The sequence below is a fragment of the Asterias amurensis genome, chromosome 6 (assembly GCF_032118995.1).
Source record: "Asterias amurensis chromosome 6, ASM3211899v1".
In the NCBI taxonomy this organism is placed as follows: Eukaryota; Metazoa; Echinodermata; class Asteroidea; order Forcipulatida; family Asteriidae; genus Asterias; species Asterias amurensis.
Genome location: NC_092653.1, coordinates 21,725,012 through 21,737,857, shown reverse-complemented (window position 1 = coordinate 21,737,857; position 12,846 = coordinate 21,725,012). Strand labels below are relative to the sequence as shown.

The following is a 12,846-nucleotide window of genomic DNA, read 5'->3' as shown; positions in this document are numbered from 1 at the left end:
ATCGCTTACCCAGTTTACCAAAACTCCAGAGCAGGGTAGGCTTATTCCCCAGGGTTTGCCCATTTGCCGGGGTAAACCCAGGGTATAGAGCAGTGTGAAAGGGGCTAATATTTATAACATTATAAGAACAAGTTAAAAGCACTGGACACTATTGGTAATTACTCAAAATAATTATTAGCACAAAACAGGCCTGTGGATACAGCCCTGTGAAATAGTGAAATACAGAGAAATAGTGAAATACAGCCCTGGGGATTGGGAGGCCCTAGAGCTGTTTTACCCCACGGTTATCCTGACGCACTTTCACACTGTCCCCCGCCTAAGTCCTTCTTCCACAAAGTTCTGGTTCCACGTTTCAAGAATACCTCGGGGTTTGACCGTTTACCCTGAATCCAGTGCTATTCCCCAGGGTTAATAGTAATAATAATAACGAGGTCTTATAGAGCGCACAAATCCACAAAAGTGCTCAGGGCACTAATACAGAGCAAATACTAACAAAAATCACAAAGAACAGATTAAATACAAAAGAACGGATCTATTGACATGAGGTGTGTTTTGAGAGATGTTTTGAAAGAGTGAATGGAAGTGGATGTTTTGATGTGAAGAGGAAGTTGATTCCAGAGATGAGGTGCTGCAATAGAAAAAGATCTGTCCCCCAGGTGCGATTAGACTTGATTTCTTGAAGAAGATATCTGTTACCCATTTGCCTGGGTATTTAACCAGGGGAAAAGTGTGAAAGAGCCAGTCGTTATTCCCTGACTTGGAAAGTACATGTAGTGTGAAAAGGGCTCATATTTATAATGGGCCTTTAAATGTATTCTTTGATAATGTACAATTGGTAGACAATGTTTTATTATTCATAATAGTTTAAAGAGCAACACTGTTGTCAGAAGTGTTGACCTTCTTATGTTTCATGGAGTATAAAAAAAATTCTGGGTTTTTATTTCTTTGTAAATGTAGGAAAACACAAGACGATTCAACATTCCCATCTCAGGTAAGAAAGTTTATATAAAATTTTCTCTGTTCAAAAAAAAATGAATATAGCAAATGTCAAGTAAGTCGAGCAGCAGGACAAGTTCTATTTGAACTTGGTAGTCGCCTGATTCCCAATCTACAATGGCAGTAGAAACAGCATGACAATTTCTTATAAGAAAATGATAATCTGATTCCTAATCTACTCTGCGGAAGTAAAACAAACCAGCACAACAAGTTCTTAAGAGAACATAAAGTAGTCTCCGAATTCCAGACTGACTCTATGTGACAGCAGACAAAACAGCAGGACAAGTAACAATAAGAACTTAGTATTCTTCTGATTCTTAATCAACTCTGCCGAAGTAGAGAAACTAGCATGACAAGTTCTTTAGAACAAAAAGTAGTCTATAAGAACTTGTATTCTACTGATTCTTGGTATTCTGCTGAAGTAAAAAAACTAGCATGACAAGTTCAATTACAAAAACGAGGTAGTCTCCTGATTCCTAATCTACTCTGCTGAAGTTGATGTGGAAAAACTAGCCAGACAAGTCCTACATACGTCGTCGTGGCCGAGCGGTCTTCACGGACCTAAGCTATTGTAGGCTATAAGAACTTGGTATTCTACTGATTCCTAATCTACTCTGCTGAAGTAGAAAAACTAGCAGGACAAGTCCTTGTCGTTGTCGAGCGGTCTTCACCGGACCTCTACTAGGAGTAGAGTATGAGTTCAAATCCCGGTCATGGCACTTGTGCCCTTGACCAAAGCACTTAACTATGCATCGTAAAAAGTTGGGCTGGTAGTGCATTCTGCTCTACCAGCCAGGCTCAATGTGGGTGATACCCATGCCTGTATCCTTATGATTGTGAAGGGGGTAACCCTGTTTCAGTCCTAAGAGAAGGTAGTGCACCCTGCTCTACCAGCCAGGCTCCTAGTGGATGATACCCATGCCTACATCCTTGTAGACTGTGAAGGGGGTAACCCTGTTTCAGTCCCAAGAGAAGGTAGTGCACTCTGCTCTACCAGCCAGGCTCCTAGTGGATGATACCCATGCCTACATCCTTACGAACTTTGAAGGGGGTAACCCTGTTCCAGCCGCTGGGGAAGGGTGGCAATGTGCCTCTGGTGATAGTTTATTTGAGTTGACAGACCAAACTAGTTAAGTGTAGCCACCCCCCCCCCTCCCCCACCTTGACATTACATTGCTATGTGACTTTTTGATGTTAGACGACCTCTCATAAAAAAAACGTAATAAAATTAAGAGCAGTCTCCAGACTCCCATTCTACTGTGAGAACAATCTACACAGCATTGTAGAAATTAGGCCTATTGTCGAACACCATTATTAATTTAACTAGTTTTTTACTCGGGTGGGTTTGAATCCCACCCGAGTAACATGCCTGTGATATTTTTTCACAGGACTCGGGAAAGTACTGAGTATACAGTGCTAACACACATCGGTGTATGGGTAAAAACCAAAATTAATACCATTATTAAATTAGATCATTGCTTGGGTGATAATCTGCATTATCATTAAACAATAATAATCAATATATATATATAGCGCTTTATACACCCGTGGTGTCTCAAAGCGCTGAAACATACAGTATTTCCTGTAAGGTATGTGGGACTAGTTTTTTTGAACTATGAGATCTTCTCCTTTTACATAGCACCATGTAATGGTTTACTACATGTACAAGTAGGTGCTGTGGCGCAATATGCCGCTAATCCAGCCAGGAACACCGGGGCGAACTCCTTCTCTTTTTTCGATAAGTGCACTGGGTTCTTTTACATGCTTTACACAACACACAGGACCAACTTCTTAATGTCCCATCAGAAGGACAACGCAATGGTTTTAAAAGTATCTTGCTTTAGGACACAAGTGTCACGGCTGGGGATTTGAACCCACACTCTGCTGATCAGAAACACCAGAGTTTGAATTCGGTGCTCTTAACCACTCGACCACGAAAGAAGCACAAACAGTAACACTGACATTCGTACATGGAATATTTTCTCTCAATGCATCTTTCCCCTTCCCCCATGCTCCATAATAAGACTTAACGCCTTGCATATAATATACTGACAGATGTCCTTCATGATTACACTGAGCTACACAAGTAGAATGATATTGATTATTTGCCGGAGAGGCCGGAGAGACCAGCCTTGAAACACTCCAGCATCCTCCACAAAATTAATATAATTTGCATTCTCAGGGTTAAAAATGTTTTATGAATATAACATAACTAATAAGGCTGTAGTCAGACACATTTCAGTTAAAGGCACTGGACCCTATTGTTAATTACTCAAAATAATTATCATCATACAACCTTACTTGGTAATGAGTAATGGGGAGCTGTTGACAGTATAAACCATTGTGAGCAACGGCTCCTTCTGAAGTAACGTATTTTTTTAGAAAGAAGCAATTTTTCACGTATTTGATTTTGAGACCTCAGATTTAGAATTTGAGGTCTCGAAATCAAGCATCTGAAAGCACACAACTTCGTGTGACAAGGGTGTTTTTCATTTCATTCATATCTCGCAACTTCGACGACCAATTATTGAGCTCAAATTTTCACAGGTTTGTTATTTCATGCAAAAGTTGAGATACACCAAGTGGGAAGACTGGTCTTTGACAATTACCAATAGTGTCCACTGCCTTTAAAACCTTACTTGGTAATGAGTAATGGGGAGCTGTTGACAGTATACTACATAGTGAGCAACGGCTCCCTCTGAAGTGACATAGTTTTCGAGAAAGAAGTAATTTTCCACGAATTTGATTTTGAGATCTCAGAATTAGATTTTGAGGTCTCAAAATTTAGCATCTGAAAGTACACAACTTTGTGAGACAAGGGTGTTTTTTCTTTCATTATTATCTTGGAACTTCGACAACCAATTGAGTCCAAATTTTCACAGGTTTGATATTTTGTGCATATTTTGAGATACACCAAGTGAGAAGACTGGTTTTTGACAATTACCTATAGTGTCCAGTGTCTTTAAAAAAGGAGATGAACATAAGAAAATTAATAATGCTGTAGTTATACACATTCGAGTTAACATGGTTGCGGGTATGAATATTGAAGGCTGTATACATCTGGCATGTTATTCTTCAGACTTCAAGGGAAGGTACACGTTTGGTAATTACTCAAAAAAAATATTTACTTAAAAACTGACTTGGTAACGAGCATTGGAGAGCTGTTGATGGTATAAAAAATTGTGAGAAACGGCTCCCTCTGAAGTAGCATAGATTTTGCGAAAGACGTAATTTATCACTAAAATAATAAAAGACTTCTAGCCAGAAGTCTTTTATTCCCATCTAAAAGCACACAAATTCGTCCAACAAAGGTGATTTTCTCTCATCATTTTCTCGCAACTTCGATGACCAATTTAGCTCAAATTTTCACAGGCTTGTTATTTTATGCTTATGTTAGGATACACCAAGTGAGAAGACTGGTCTTTGACAATTTACCAAACAGGAACCTTCACTTTAAAACATACAACCGCAGAAACAGGAAATACTAGTTATTTGATTATCGACCATAGCGTATTAAACTACCGATCAATAAAACAGATGTTGCAGTCAATGACTGTTGCGTGTTTATAATTTTCACACCTTGCTTGTTTAAAGGGAAGGTACACGTTTGGTAGTTACTCAAAACAAATATCAATTTAAAAACTAACTTGGTAACGAGCATTGGAGAGCTGTTGATAATATAAAACATTGTGGGAAATGAATCCCTCTGAAGTAACTTAGTTTTTGAGAAAGAGGTAATTTCTCACTAAAATAATAAAAGACTTCTAGCTAGAAGTCTTTTATTCTTATCTGAAAGCACACATCTTCGTGCGACAAGGGTGTTTTTTCTTTCATCATTTCCTTGCAACTTCGATGACCAATTGAGCCCAAATTTACACAGGCTTGTTATTTTATGCTTATGATGGGATACACCAAGTGAGAAGACTGGTCTTTGACAATTACCAAATGTGTACCTTCCCTTTAAAGGGTGTATGTAACTTTTGTAGGACAAAAAACACAATGTCCACAGATTTACACTAAACTTACACAGTTTGAAGATAATGATAGTAGAAAGCTTCCCTGAAAATATTACGTGCTGAGGTGCTGTAGTTTTTGGGAAATGAGTAAAACAATGTCATGAAAAAAATTATTTTAATCATTTACAAACGTATTTTTATGACATTGTTTTACTCATTTCTCAAAAAACTACAGCACCTCAGTCATGTCAGTAAGTAAAATTTGAAGGGAAGCTTTCCACTATCATTATCTTCAAACCCTGTAAGTTTAATGTAAATCTATGGACATTAAATTAAGGTACTTAAAACCTTTAAATGCAGAATACATTTTGGTACATGTAGCTGTCAAAAACATAAAATAAAATAACAAACCTGAGGTAATTTTGGCTCAATTGGTACATTGTAGTTGGAAGAAAATAATACAAGAAAATATCCTAGTTACATAGAATTATGGCTTTCAGATGCCCGAGGACGGCCTTATGCCTGAAGTCTCTCTCAGATGCAAAATTTTCAGGTGGAAATAACCTCTTTCTCTATAACTAAACTACTTCAGAGGGAGCTGTTTCTCACAATGTTTTATACGTCAACAGCTCTCCATTGCTTGTTACCGAGTGAGTTTTTATGCTAACAGTTATGTAGTTACCAATAGTGTCCAGTGCCTTTAGAGGACTTTAAAAAGAAAAATAGTCGTGGGTGCGGATGGTTGATTCACCTAATGCTCCCCCCCCCCAGTTGATGTCACAAGTATTTTTTGAATTATTTTTTTTCTTCTAAACTATTAGTATTTGCGCCAATAAAATAAGTGTGTTTTTATTGTAAGGTGAAGAAATAAAAACTTTCAACAGTTGTGTTGTCAAACATTTGAGCTGAAAGGATTTTTTTCTTTCTTCTAAACTATTGAAGTATTTGCGCCAGTATGGCTGTGTGTTTTATATTGCAAGGGGGAAGAAATACAACTGTTAACAGTTGTGTACAAATGAAGTCAAACAGTTGGAATGCCAAATACCAACCCTGCATAATGTACGCATTATAAACCTATTTTATTACCTGGTATTTGGAGTGTCCATAACCGGATCTGCTCCCTTTACATAAAATGAAGTGTTTGGCTGTAAAAAAGAAAACCACTGAACCAAATCACTGACCTAAAGAGACAATGAGTAAAACATCCTGTATCTCCTGTATAGGGGAAACACAAAAGCAATGTTTTGTTTGCTTTGTGCAGGTCACAGATGCATAAAACATGAAAAGTCACTGTATGTGTAGACCAGCACGTAGTATTATTTGTAAAAATATCAAAGTCTAATATAGCGCATGTATCTACCAAACAAGGTACTCAAGGCGCTGAGTATATACAAACTTTCAGAAAGATAGGTTATTGCAGTGATGAATTCTGAGACCCAATTATGTAGCACCTTATATGGTGCTACAACGGATTTCGCAGCCACAGCCAGGAACACCTTGGCGAACCCCTTCTTTTTTTGATAAGTATACTGGGTTCTTTTACATGCGTTACACAACACATGGTACCAACAGCTTTATGTCCCATCCGAAGGACAAAGCAATGGTTAAGTGTCTTGCTTAAAGACAGTGGACACTATTGGTAATTGTCAAAGACTAGCCTTCACAGTTGGTGTATCTCAACATATGCATAAAATAACAAACCTGTGAAAATTTGAGCTCAATCGGTCGGCGAAGTTGCGAGATAATAATGAAAGAAAAAAACACCCTTGTCACAAGAAGTTGTGTGCGTTTAGATGGTTGATTTCGAGACCTCAAGTTCTAAGCCTGAGGTCCACTGCCTTTAAGGACACAAGTGTCACGGCTGGGAAATTGAACCCACACTCTGCTGATCAGAAACACCACAGTTTGATTTTGGTGCTCTTGACTGTCGGCCAAGACACTTTGTATCCTTCCTATGTGGTTTGTAGTTTGTCTCTGCCAAGCTTTGCATAGTGTCATGGCCGAGCGGTTAAGAGCACCAAGTTCAAGTTCTGGTGATCAGAGTGTGGGTTCGAATCCCGGTCATGACACTTGTGTCCTTGAGCAAGATACTTTACTATAATTGCTTCTCTTCACCCAGGGGTATAAATAGGTACCTACGAGGGTAAGGGCCTCATTGATATTTTGATTGAAAAAGCCTTCTAAACGCCCCGGCAGCTTAGGCTGTATACTTCTCTGGAGCTGAGAAAGATAAAAGAATGTTGGCCCAACGACCAGGGCACTAATGTAAAGCGCACTGATATATAAATTGTAAGAGAGTTCTACATGTAGTTATTATTACTATTAATACAGTTCTTTTGATTTAGTTCTGATGGCTAAATCATCGGTACCTGATTATAGCAATAATAATAATATCAAAGTCTTATATGGTGCATGTATCTACCAAACAAGGTACGCGCTGAGTATATATAAACTTTCAGAAAGATAGGTTATATTGCAGTGATGAATTCTGCTTTTGAATCCCCTTGTTGGAGCTTTGCTATTTTCCCTTGTTGGGAAGATCATCTAAACAAACAAACAAACAAAATTCTTAGTTTAATAAAATTCTGGTGGGATAATAATGTAGTGAAAGCACCTTGATCTAGTTAAGCTATTTGAATACATACACTATAAAAAAACAAAGGATTATTATTGTCATTAATATAACAGAATACAAAGCATGCAAACTACACACGTGTAGTGTACATTTTGGATAATTTATTTGGTCGTATACTTCAATAAAATTTCAGGATCAAGGAAACAAATATTTCAAATAAAAGTGCTGGTTGTGAAAGTCATAAAAATATATAGAAATTTGTATTTATGCTGGGCCAACATGAGCCATTTTGAGTGCGTCAAACCACTTATTAAAAATTCATATCTTTCAGTGATCATAACTTGTGATATATTATTAATACATTCTAGTTTGTGTTTTATTGCTCATTAGTTTATAATGCCTAGATCAGTTTTGTGAGCTGTCAGCTATTAAAAATTAGTAAATAATTAATGTTTATGAGTGCAATGGATCTATTGTAAGAGAGATTAAGCTGGCTTTAAGGCACTGGACACTATTGGTAATTACTCAAAATAAGTGTTAGCATGAAAACTAACTTGGTAACAAGCAATGGGGAGCTGTTGGTAGTATAAAACATTGTGAGAAAAGGCTCTATCTGAAGTAACATAGTTTTTGGGTAAGAGTTAATTTCTCACTCAATTACTTAAAGACCTTTTATTGGGGGGAATCTGAAAGCACACACGTTTGTGCAACAAGGTTTTTTTTCACGTTTTGTTTTCGTGCAATTTTGATGAAGAACTGAGTTAACCTTTTTGTCCTTTTTTTTTTTGCAATAATATGTTGTTTTACACCAAGTGAGGTCTTGGACAATAGACCCTTCCCATGAAATATGTAAATTGCACATACATGTAGCGCGTGCACACGTTTTGGTTGGCAAAATGAGGGAACATCGCGCTGTTTTGTACACGACTAATGGCTGCGGGACGTAGACGTGATTGCACGTCTGCTCAGTGCACAACTCTATTGCGTTTGCCAACCAACAGGGTCTGTACGCAGGCGTGATTGTAATTAGCATATTTCTTTTTTAGGGTCCATTAACAAAGGTGTCCAGTGCAATTGTTTTACATTTTTTTCTTATCTTTGAAAATTGTGTTTCGGACCCTACCCACAAATTAATGTAGTATTTGTCCATCAATGTTTAATTAATTGTTTATTTCTGCCTTTTGTTCCAGTTGGTCTTTCCAAGTTAATCAAGCCAGAGACTTTCGTTCTTTCATGCTCCAAGTAAGTACTGACCTGAAAATGCTGATCTGAATTATTAAAATCATATTGCAAATAAGCTCTCTTTAAAGACAGTGGCCACTATTGGTAGTTGTCAAAGACTAGCCTTCACAGTTGGTGTATCTCAACATATGCATACAAAAACTAACCTGTGAAAATTTGAGCTCAATCGGTCATCGAACTTGCGAGATAATAATGAAAGAAAAAAACACCCTTGTCACATGAAGTTGTGTGCGCTTAGACGGTTGATTTCGAGACCTCAAGTTCTAAATCTGAGGTCTCGAAATCAAATTCATGGAAAATTACTTCTTTCTCAGAAACTATAGCACTTCAGAGGGAGCCGTTTCTCACAATGTTTTATACCATCAGCCTCTCCACATTACTCGTCACCAAGAAAGGTTTTATGTGAATAACTATTTTGAGTAATTACCAATAGTGTCCACTGCCTTTAACTAAATTGATGGGGAAATTGGACAGTTGGCGATTTGTAATCAAGAAGCTTTGTCTTTGTGCAAAGAGTGCAGAATTCTCTTTAAAGCCATTGGACACTTTCTGAACAGAAAAAAATTAAAAGTTCACAGATTTACAAATAACTTACAGGGTTTACAGAAGGTAATGGTGAAAGACTTCTCTTGAAATATTATTCCATGAAATGCTTTACTTTAACAACAATGATCAATTCTCGATATCGAGAATTACGGATTTATGTTAAACACATGTCATGACACGACGAAACGTGCGGAAACAAGGATGGGTTTTCCCTTTTTTTTTTTCCGACTCCGATGACCAATTGAGCCTAAATTTTCACAGGTTTGTTATTTTATATATAAGTTGTGATACACAAAGTGTGGGCCATTGGACAATACTGTTTATTGATGTTGTGCGATTGCTTTAAGGTCAAAGTATACTTTTGGTCATGTTGGTTGTTGGAATTGTTCGAATGTTATCTGGGAAAATTAATTTTCTAGTTCTGTGTGTGCATGAAAAATAATTTGAATTTTGAACACACAATCTGAAAACGTTTCATGCAGGAACGTTTTTAGATTGAAATGTTTCTTACTGCCTCTCTCTAAAACCACATTCCATTTGAAGGGAATTGCTTCTCAAAATGTTATAATTATATACAATAGACCGATCCACTAAGGTCTGACAAATAAGGTCCGAAATGCGTGCTCGTATCTTGGCACGCGCGGCAGAGTTGTGCAGAAAGGCATTGGAGAGCCCCACGTGTTCTTGCTCACATGTACACATATGTATGGTGGCCCAGAAGGGACATCGCATAACGCAAACGTGTGCGCACACCTATGCAATGTCGTGAAACAATTCGCGAATATGTGCGCACACGTATGCAATGTCGTGAAACAAATCGCGAATATGTGCGCACACGTATGCAATCTCGTGAACCAAATCGTGAATATGTGCGCACACGTATGCAATTTCGTGAACCAAATCGTGAATATGTGCGCACACGAGTGCGATTTGTTTTGCAATGTCGTGAATTTTATTGCATACCATGTTGCATACCATTAGGATGATGTCATAGTTGTGGATAATTTGTTACCGATCTAGGGAGTACTGTGGCGCTACAGCAGGCTCCCTCTGTAAAGCATGTGTATACCCAGGAACTTGGCACCAGGCCAAGGACGACCACAGGCCTCGCTTGCCTCACAACAAAGACTACTGCTGCAATGACTACCGCTTATCTCACTGTCGGAAAGAAACCCTCCAGATCATTAGACATTTTATTCAAAGGTATGCAACATGGTATGCAATAAAATTCACGACATCGCAAATAATATTCGCAGACGTGTGCGCACATATTCGCGAATTGTTTCACGACATTGCATACGTGTGCGCACATATTTGCGAATTGTTTCACGACATTGCATACGTGTGCGCACATATTCGCGAATTGTTTCACGACATTGCATTCGTGTGCGCACATATTTGTGAATTGTTTTACGACATTGCATACGTATGCGCACACGTTTGCGATATGCGATGTCCCTTCAGGGCCACCATACATATGTCGTGGGCGGAACCTAATGGATCAGTCTATTGTGAACAGCTGCAGTGCAAGTATAAAGTTAGTATTTATGGTGATGTTTATTTTGCCATATTTCCTTTCTTATCTCACTAGTATGAGATTACGGAGAAAGCATTGGCTAATTGTTTTTATCGATTTTCCTGTAAATAGGCATATGCCCTGTATGTGTGTTGTGCAGGAAATGCTATAGTTATGTATAAATAGGTCGAACTATTTCGACCCAAATCTCTCATCAAACGACGTGCACAACAGGGATAAAATTATAACATTTGGTTTTGCCTTACTCCGATGAGTATTAAGCACTGTTTACTCAGGTCTTTCCCGAGTTCTGTGAAAAATGGCATATCACTCAGGTGTGCTTGACCCCATGACCATGGCAAAGTGGTAAGACATCTGCTATGGCTGGGGCAAAGGTCTTGAATCCCACTTGAGTGCTGATGATATGCTGGTGCAGTTTTTGAAGTCCTGAGTCTACAGTGAATAACACACATCACTGTAAGGGTATGAGTTTAATAATATTCCCTGATGCAAAATATTATATTTATTCATTTCTGTACCCGCTGCTAAAATATATGATTCCAATTGCCTCTAGGCACTGGGCTAGCACGATGGTCTAGTGGTAAGAGGTCTGCTCTATACGCCTCTCTTAAAGGCAGTGGACACTATTTGTCAAAGACTAGCCTTCACAGTTAGTGTATCTCAACATATGCATAAAATAACTAACCTGTGAAAATCTGAGCTCAATCGGTCATCAAAGTTGCGAGATAATAATGAAAGAAGAAAACACCCTTGCCACACGAAGTTGTGTGCGTTTAGATGGTTGATTTTGAGACCTCAAGTTCTAAACTTGAGGTCTCGAAATCAAATTCGTGGAAAATTACTTCTTTCTCCAAAACTATGGCACTTCAGAGGGAGCGGTTTCTCACAATGTTTTATACCACAACCTCTCCCCATTACTTGTCACCAAGAAAGGTTTTATGCAAATAATTATTTTGAGTAATTACCAATAGTGTCCACTGCCTTTAATATTTATGCATGACGTCATAATTCTTACCCAAAATGAGGCTATGGGCACACGTCCCCCATCACTTGCAGTGGCTGCGCCCATCGCCTCGTTTTGGGTTAGCATTGTGACATACCTCATGCATAAATATTAAGAGAGGCGTATAGCATATGAAAGGTTGTGGGTTCAAATACCACCCAATATTCTATTCGGTCCCACCGCAACGAGAACGATACTGATCACGACGCAAAGAGAACGCATTCTATTGGTTGAATTGCTCCACGCAGAATACGCACACGCCCATTCAACCAGTGGAATGCGTTCTCTTGGCGTTGTTATCGTTATCGTTCTCGTTATCGCTGCAGTGGGACCGAGCCTTTAGGGACATTTTTTCCTTTAATTATTTTTGCCAGAAATGTATAAAGTTTTTGAGAAAACAACTGTTTCGAAACCAATAGTGAGGCAATAAAAAATACTTTAAAAGTTTTGTTTAAAGGAACACGTTGCCTTGGATCGGTCGAGTTGGTCTTTGAAAAGCGTTTGTTATAATATGCATATTGGTAGAAAGATGCTGTAAAAGTATAATACAATGATCCACACAAACATGCCTCGAAATTGCACGGTTTTCCTTTTACCTCGTCGACTAACACGGTTGGCCATTTATGGGAGTCAAAGTTTTGACTCCCATATATGGCCGACCGTGTTAGTTCGTACAGTAAAAGGAAAACCACGTAATTTCGAGGCAAACTTGTGTGGATCATTGTATTCTACTTTGAAATTATCTTTCCAACCATATGCATTTTATGACAAATGGTTACAAACGCTTTTTTATAGATCAACTCGTCCGATCCAAGGCAACGTGTTCCTTTAATTAAATCTTGTAGCAAAACTAATATCCATTAATTGAAACTTTCATCAATGTACACAACACTTACATCCAATAAAGATTAGGGAAATTTTTCCTTGAACTTTGTTTGCCTGGTAGAGTGGTAGTTGTTGAGAGATGAGTCAAAACTTTATGTACCAAATC

At 38.2% G+C, this 12,846-nt stretch overlaps 1 protein-coding gene across 3 annotated transcripts in view; it reads left to right on the top strand.

Annotated features, from left to right (window-relative positions):
- Positions 1 to 12,846, top strand: part of LOC139938314 (protein rogdi homolog) — a 32,102-nt gene that overhangs the window by 4,722 nt on the left and 14,534 nt on the right. For all 3 annotated transcript variants that reach the window (XR_011786121.1, XM_071933750.1, XM_071933749.1), the window contains exons 3-4: positions 958 to 991; positions 8,718 to 8,769. Coding sequence is in view for 2 of the 3 variants with exons in the window: in XM_071933750.1 (XP_071789851.1) it covers positions 958 to 991; positions 8,718 to 8,769 (86 nt within the window). In the remaining variant the exon portion in view is untranslated. The remainder of the gene's footprint in view (positions 1 to 957; positions 992 to 8,717; positions 8,770 to 12,846) is intronic.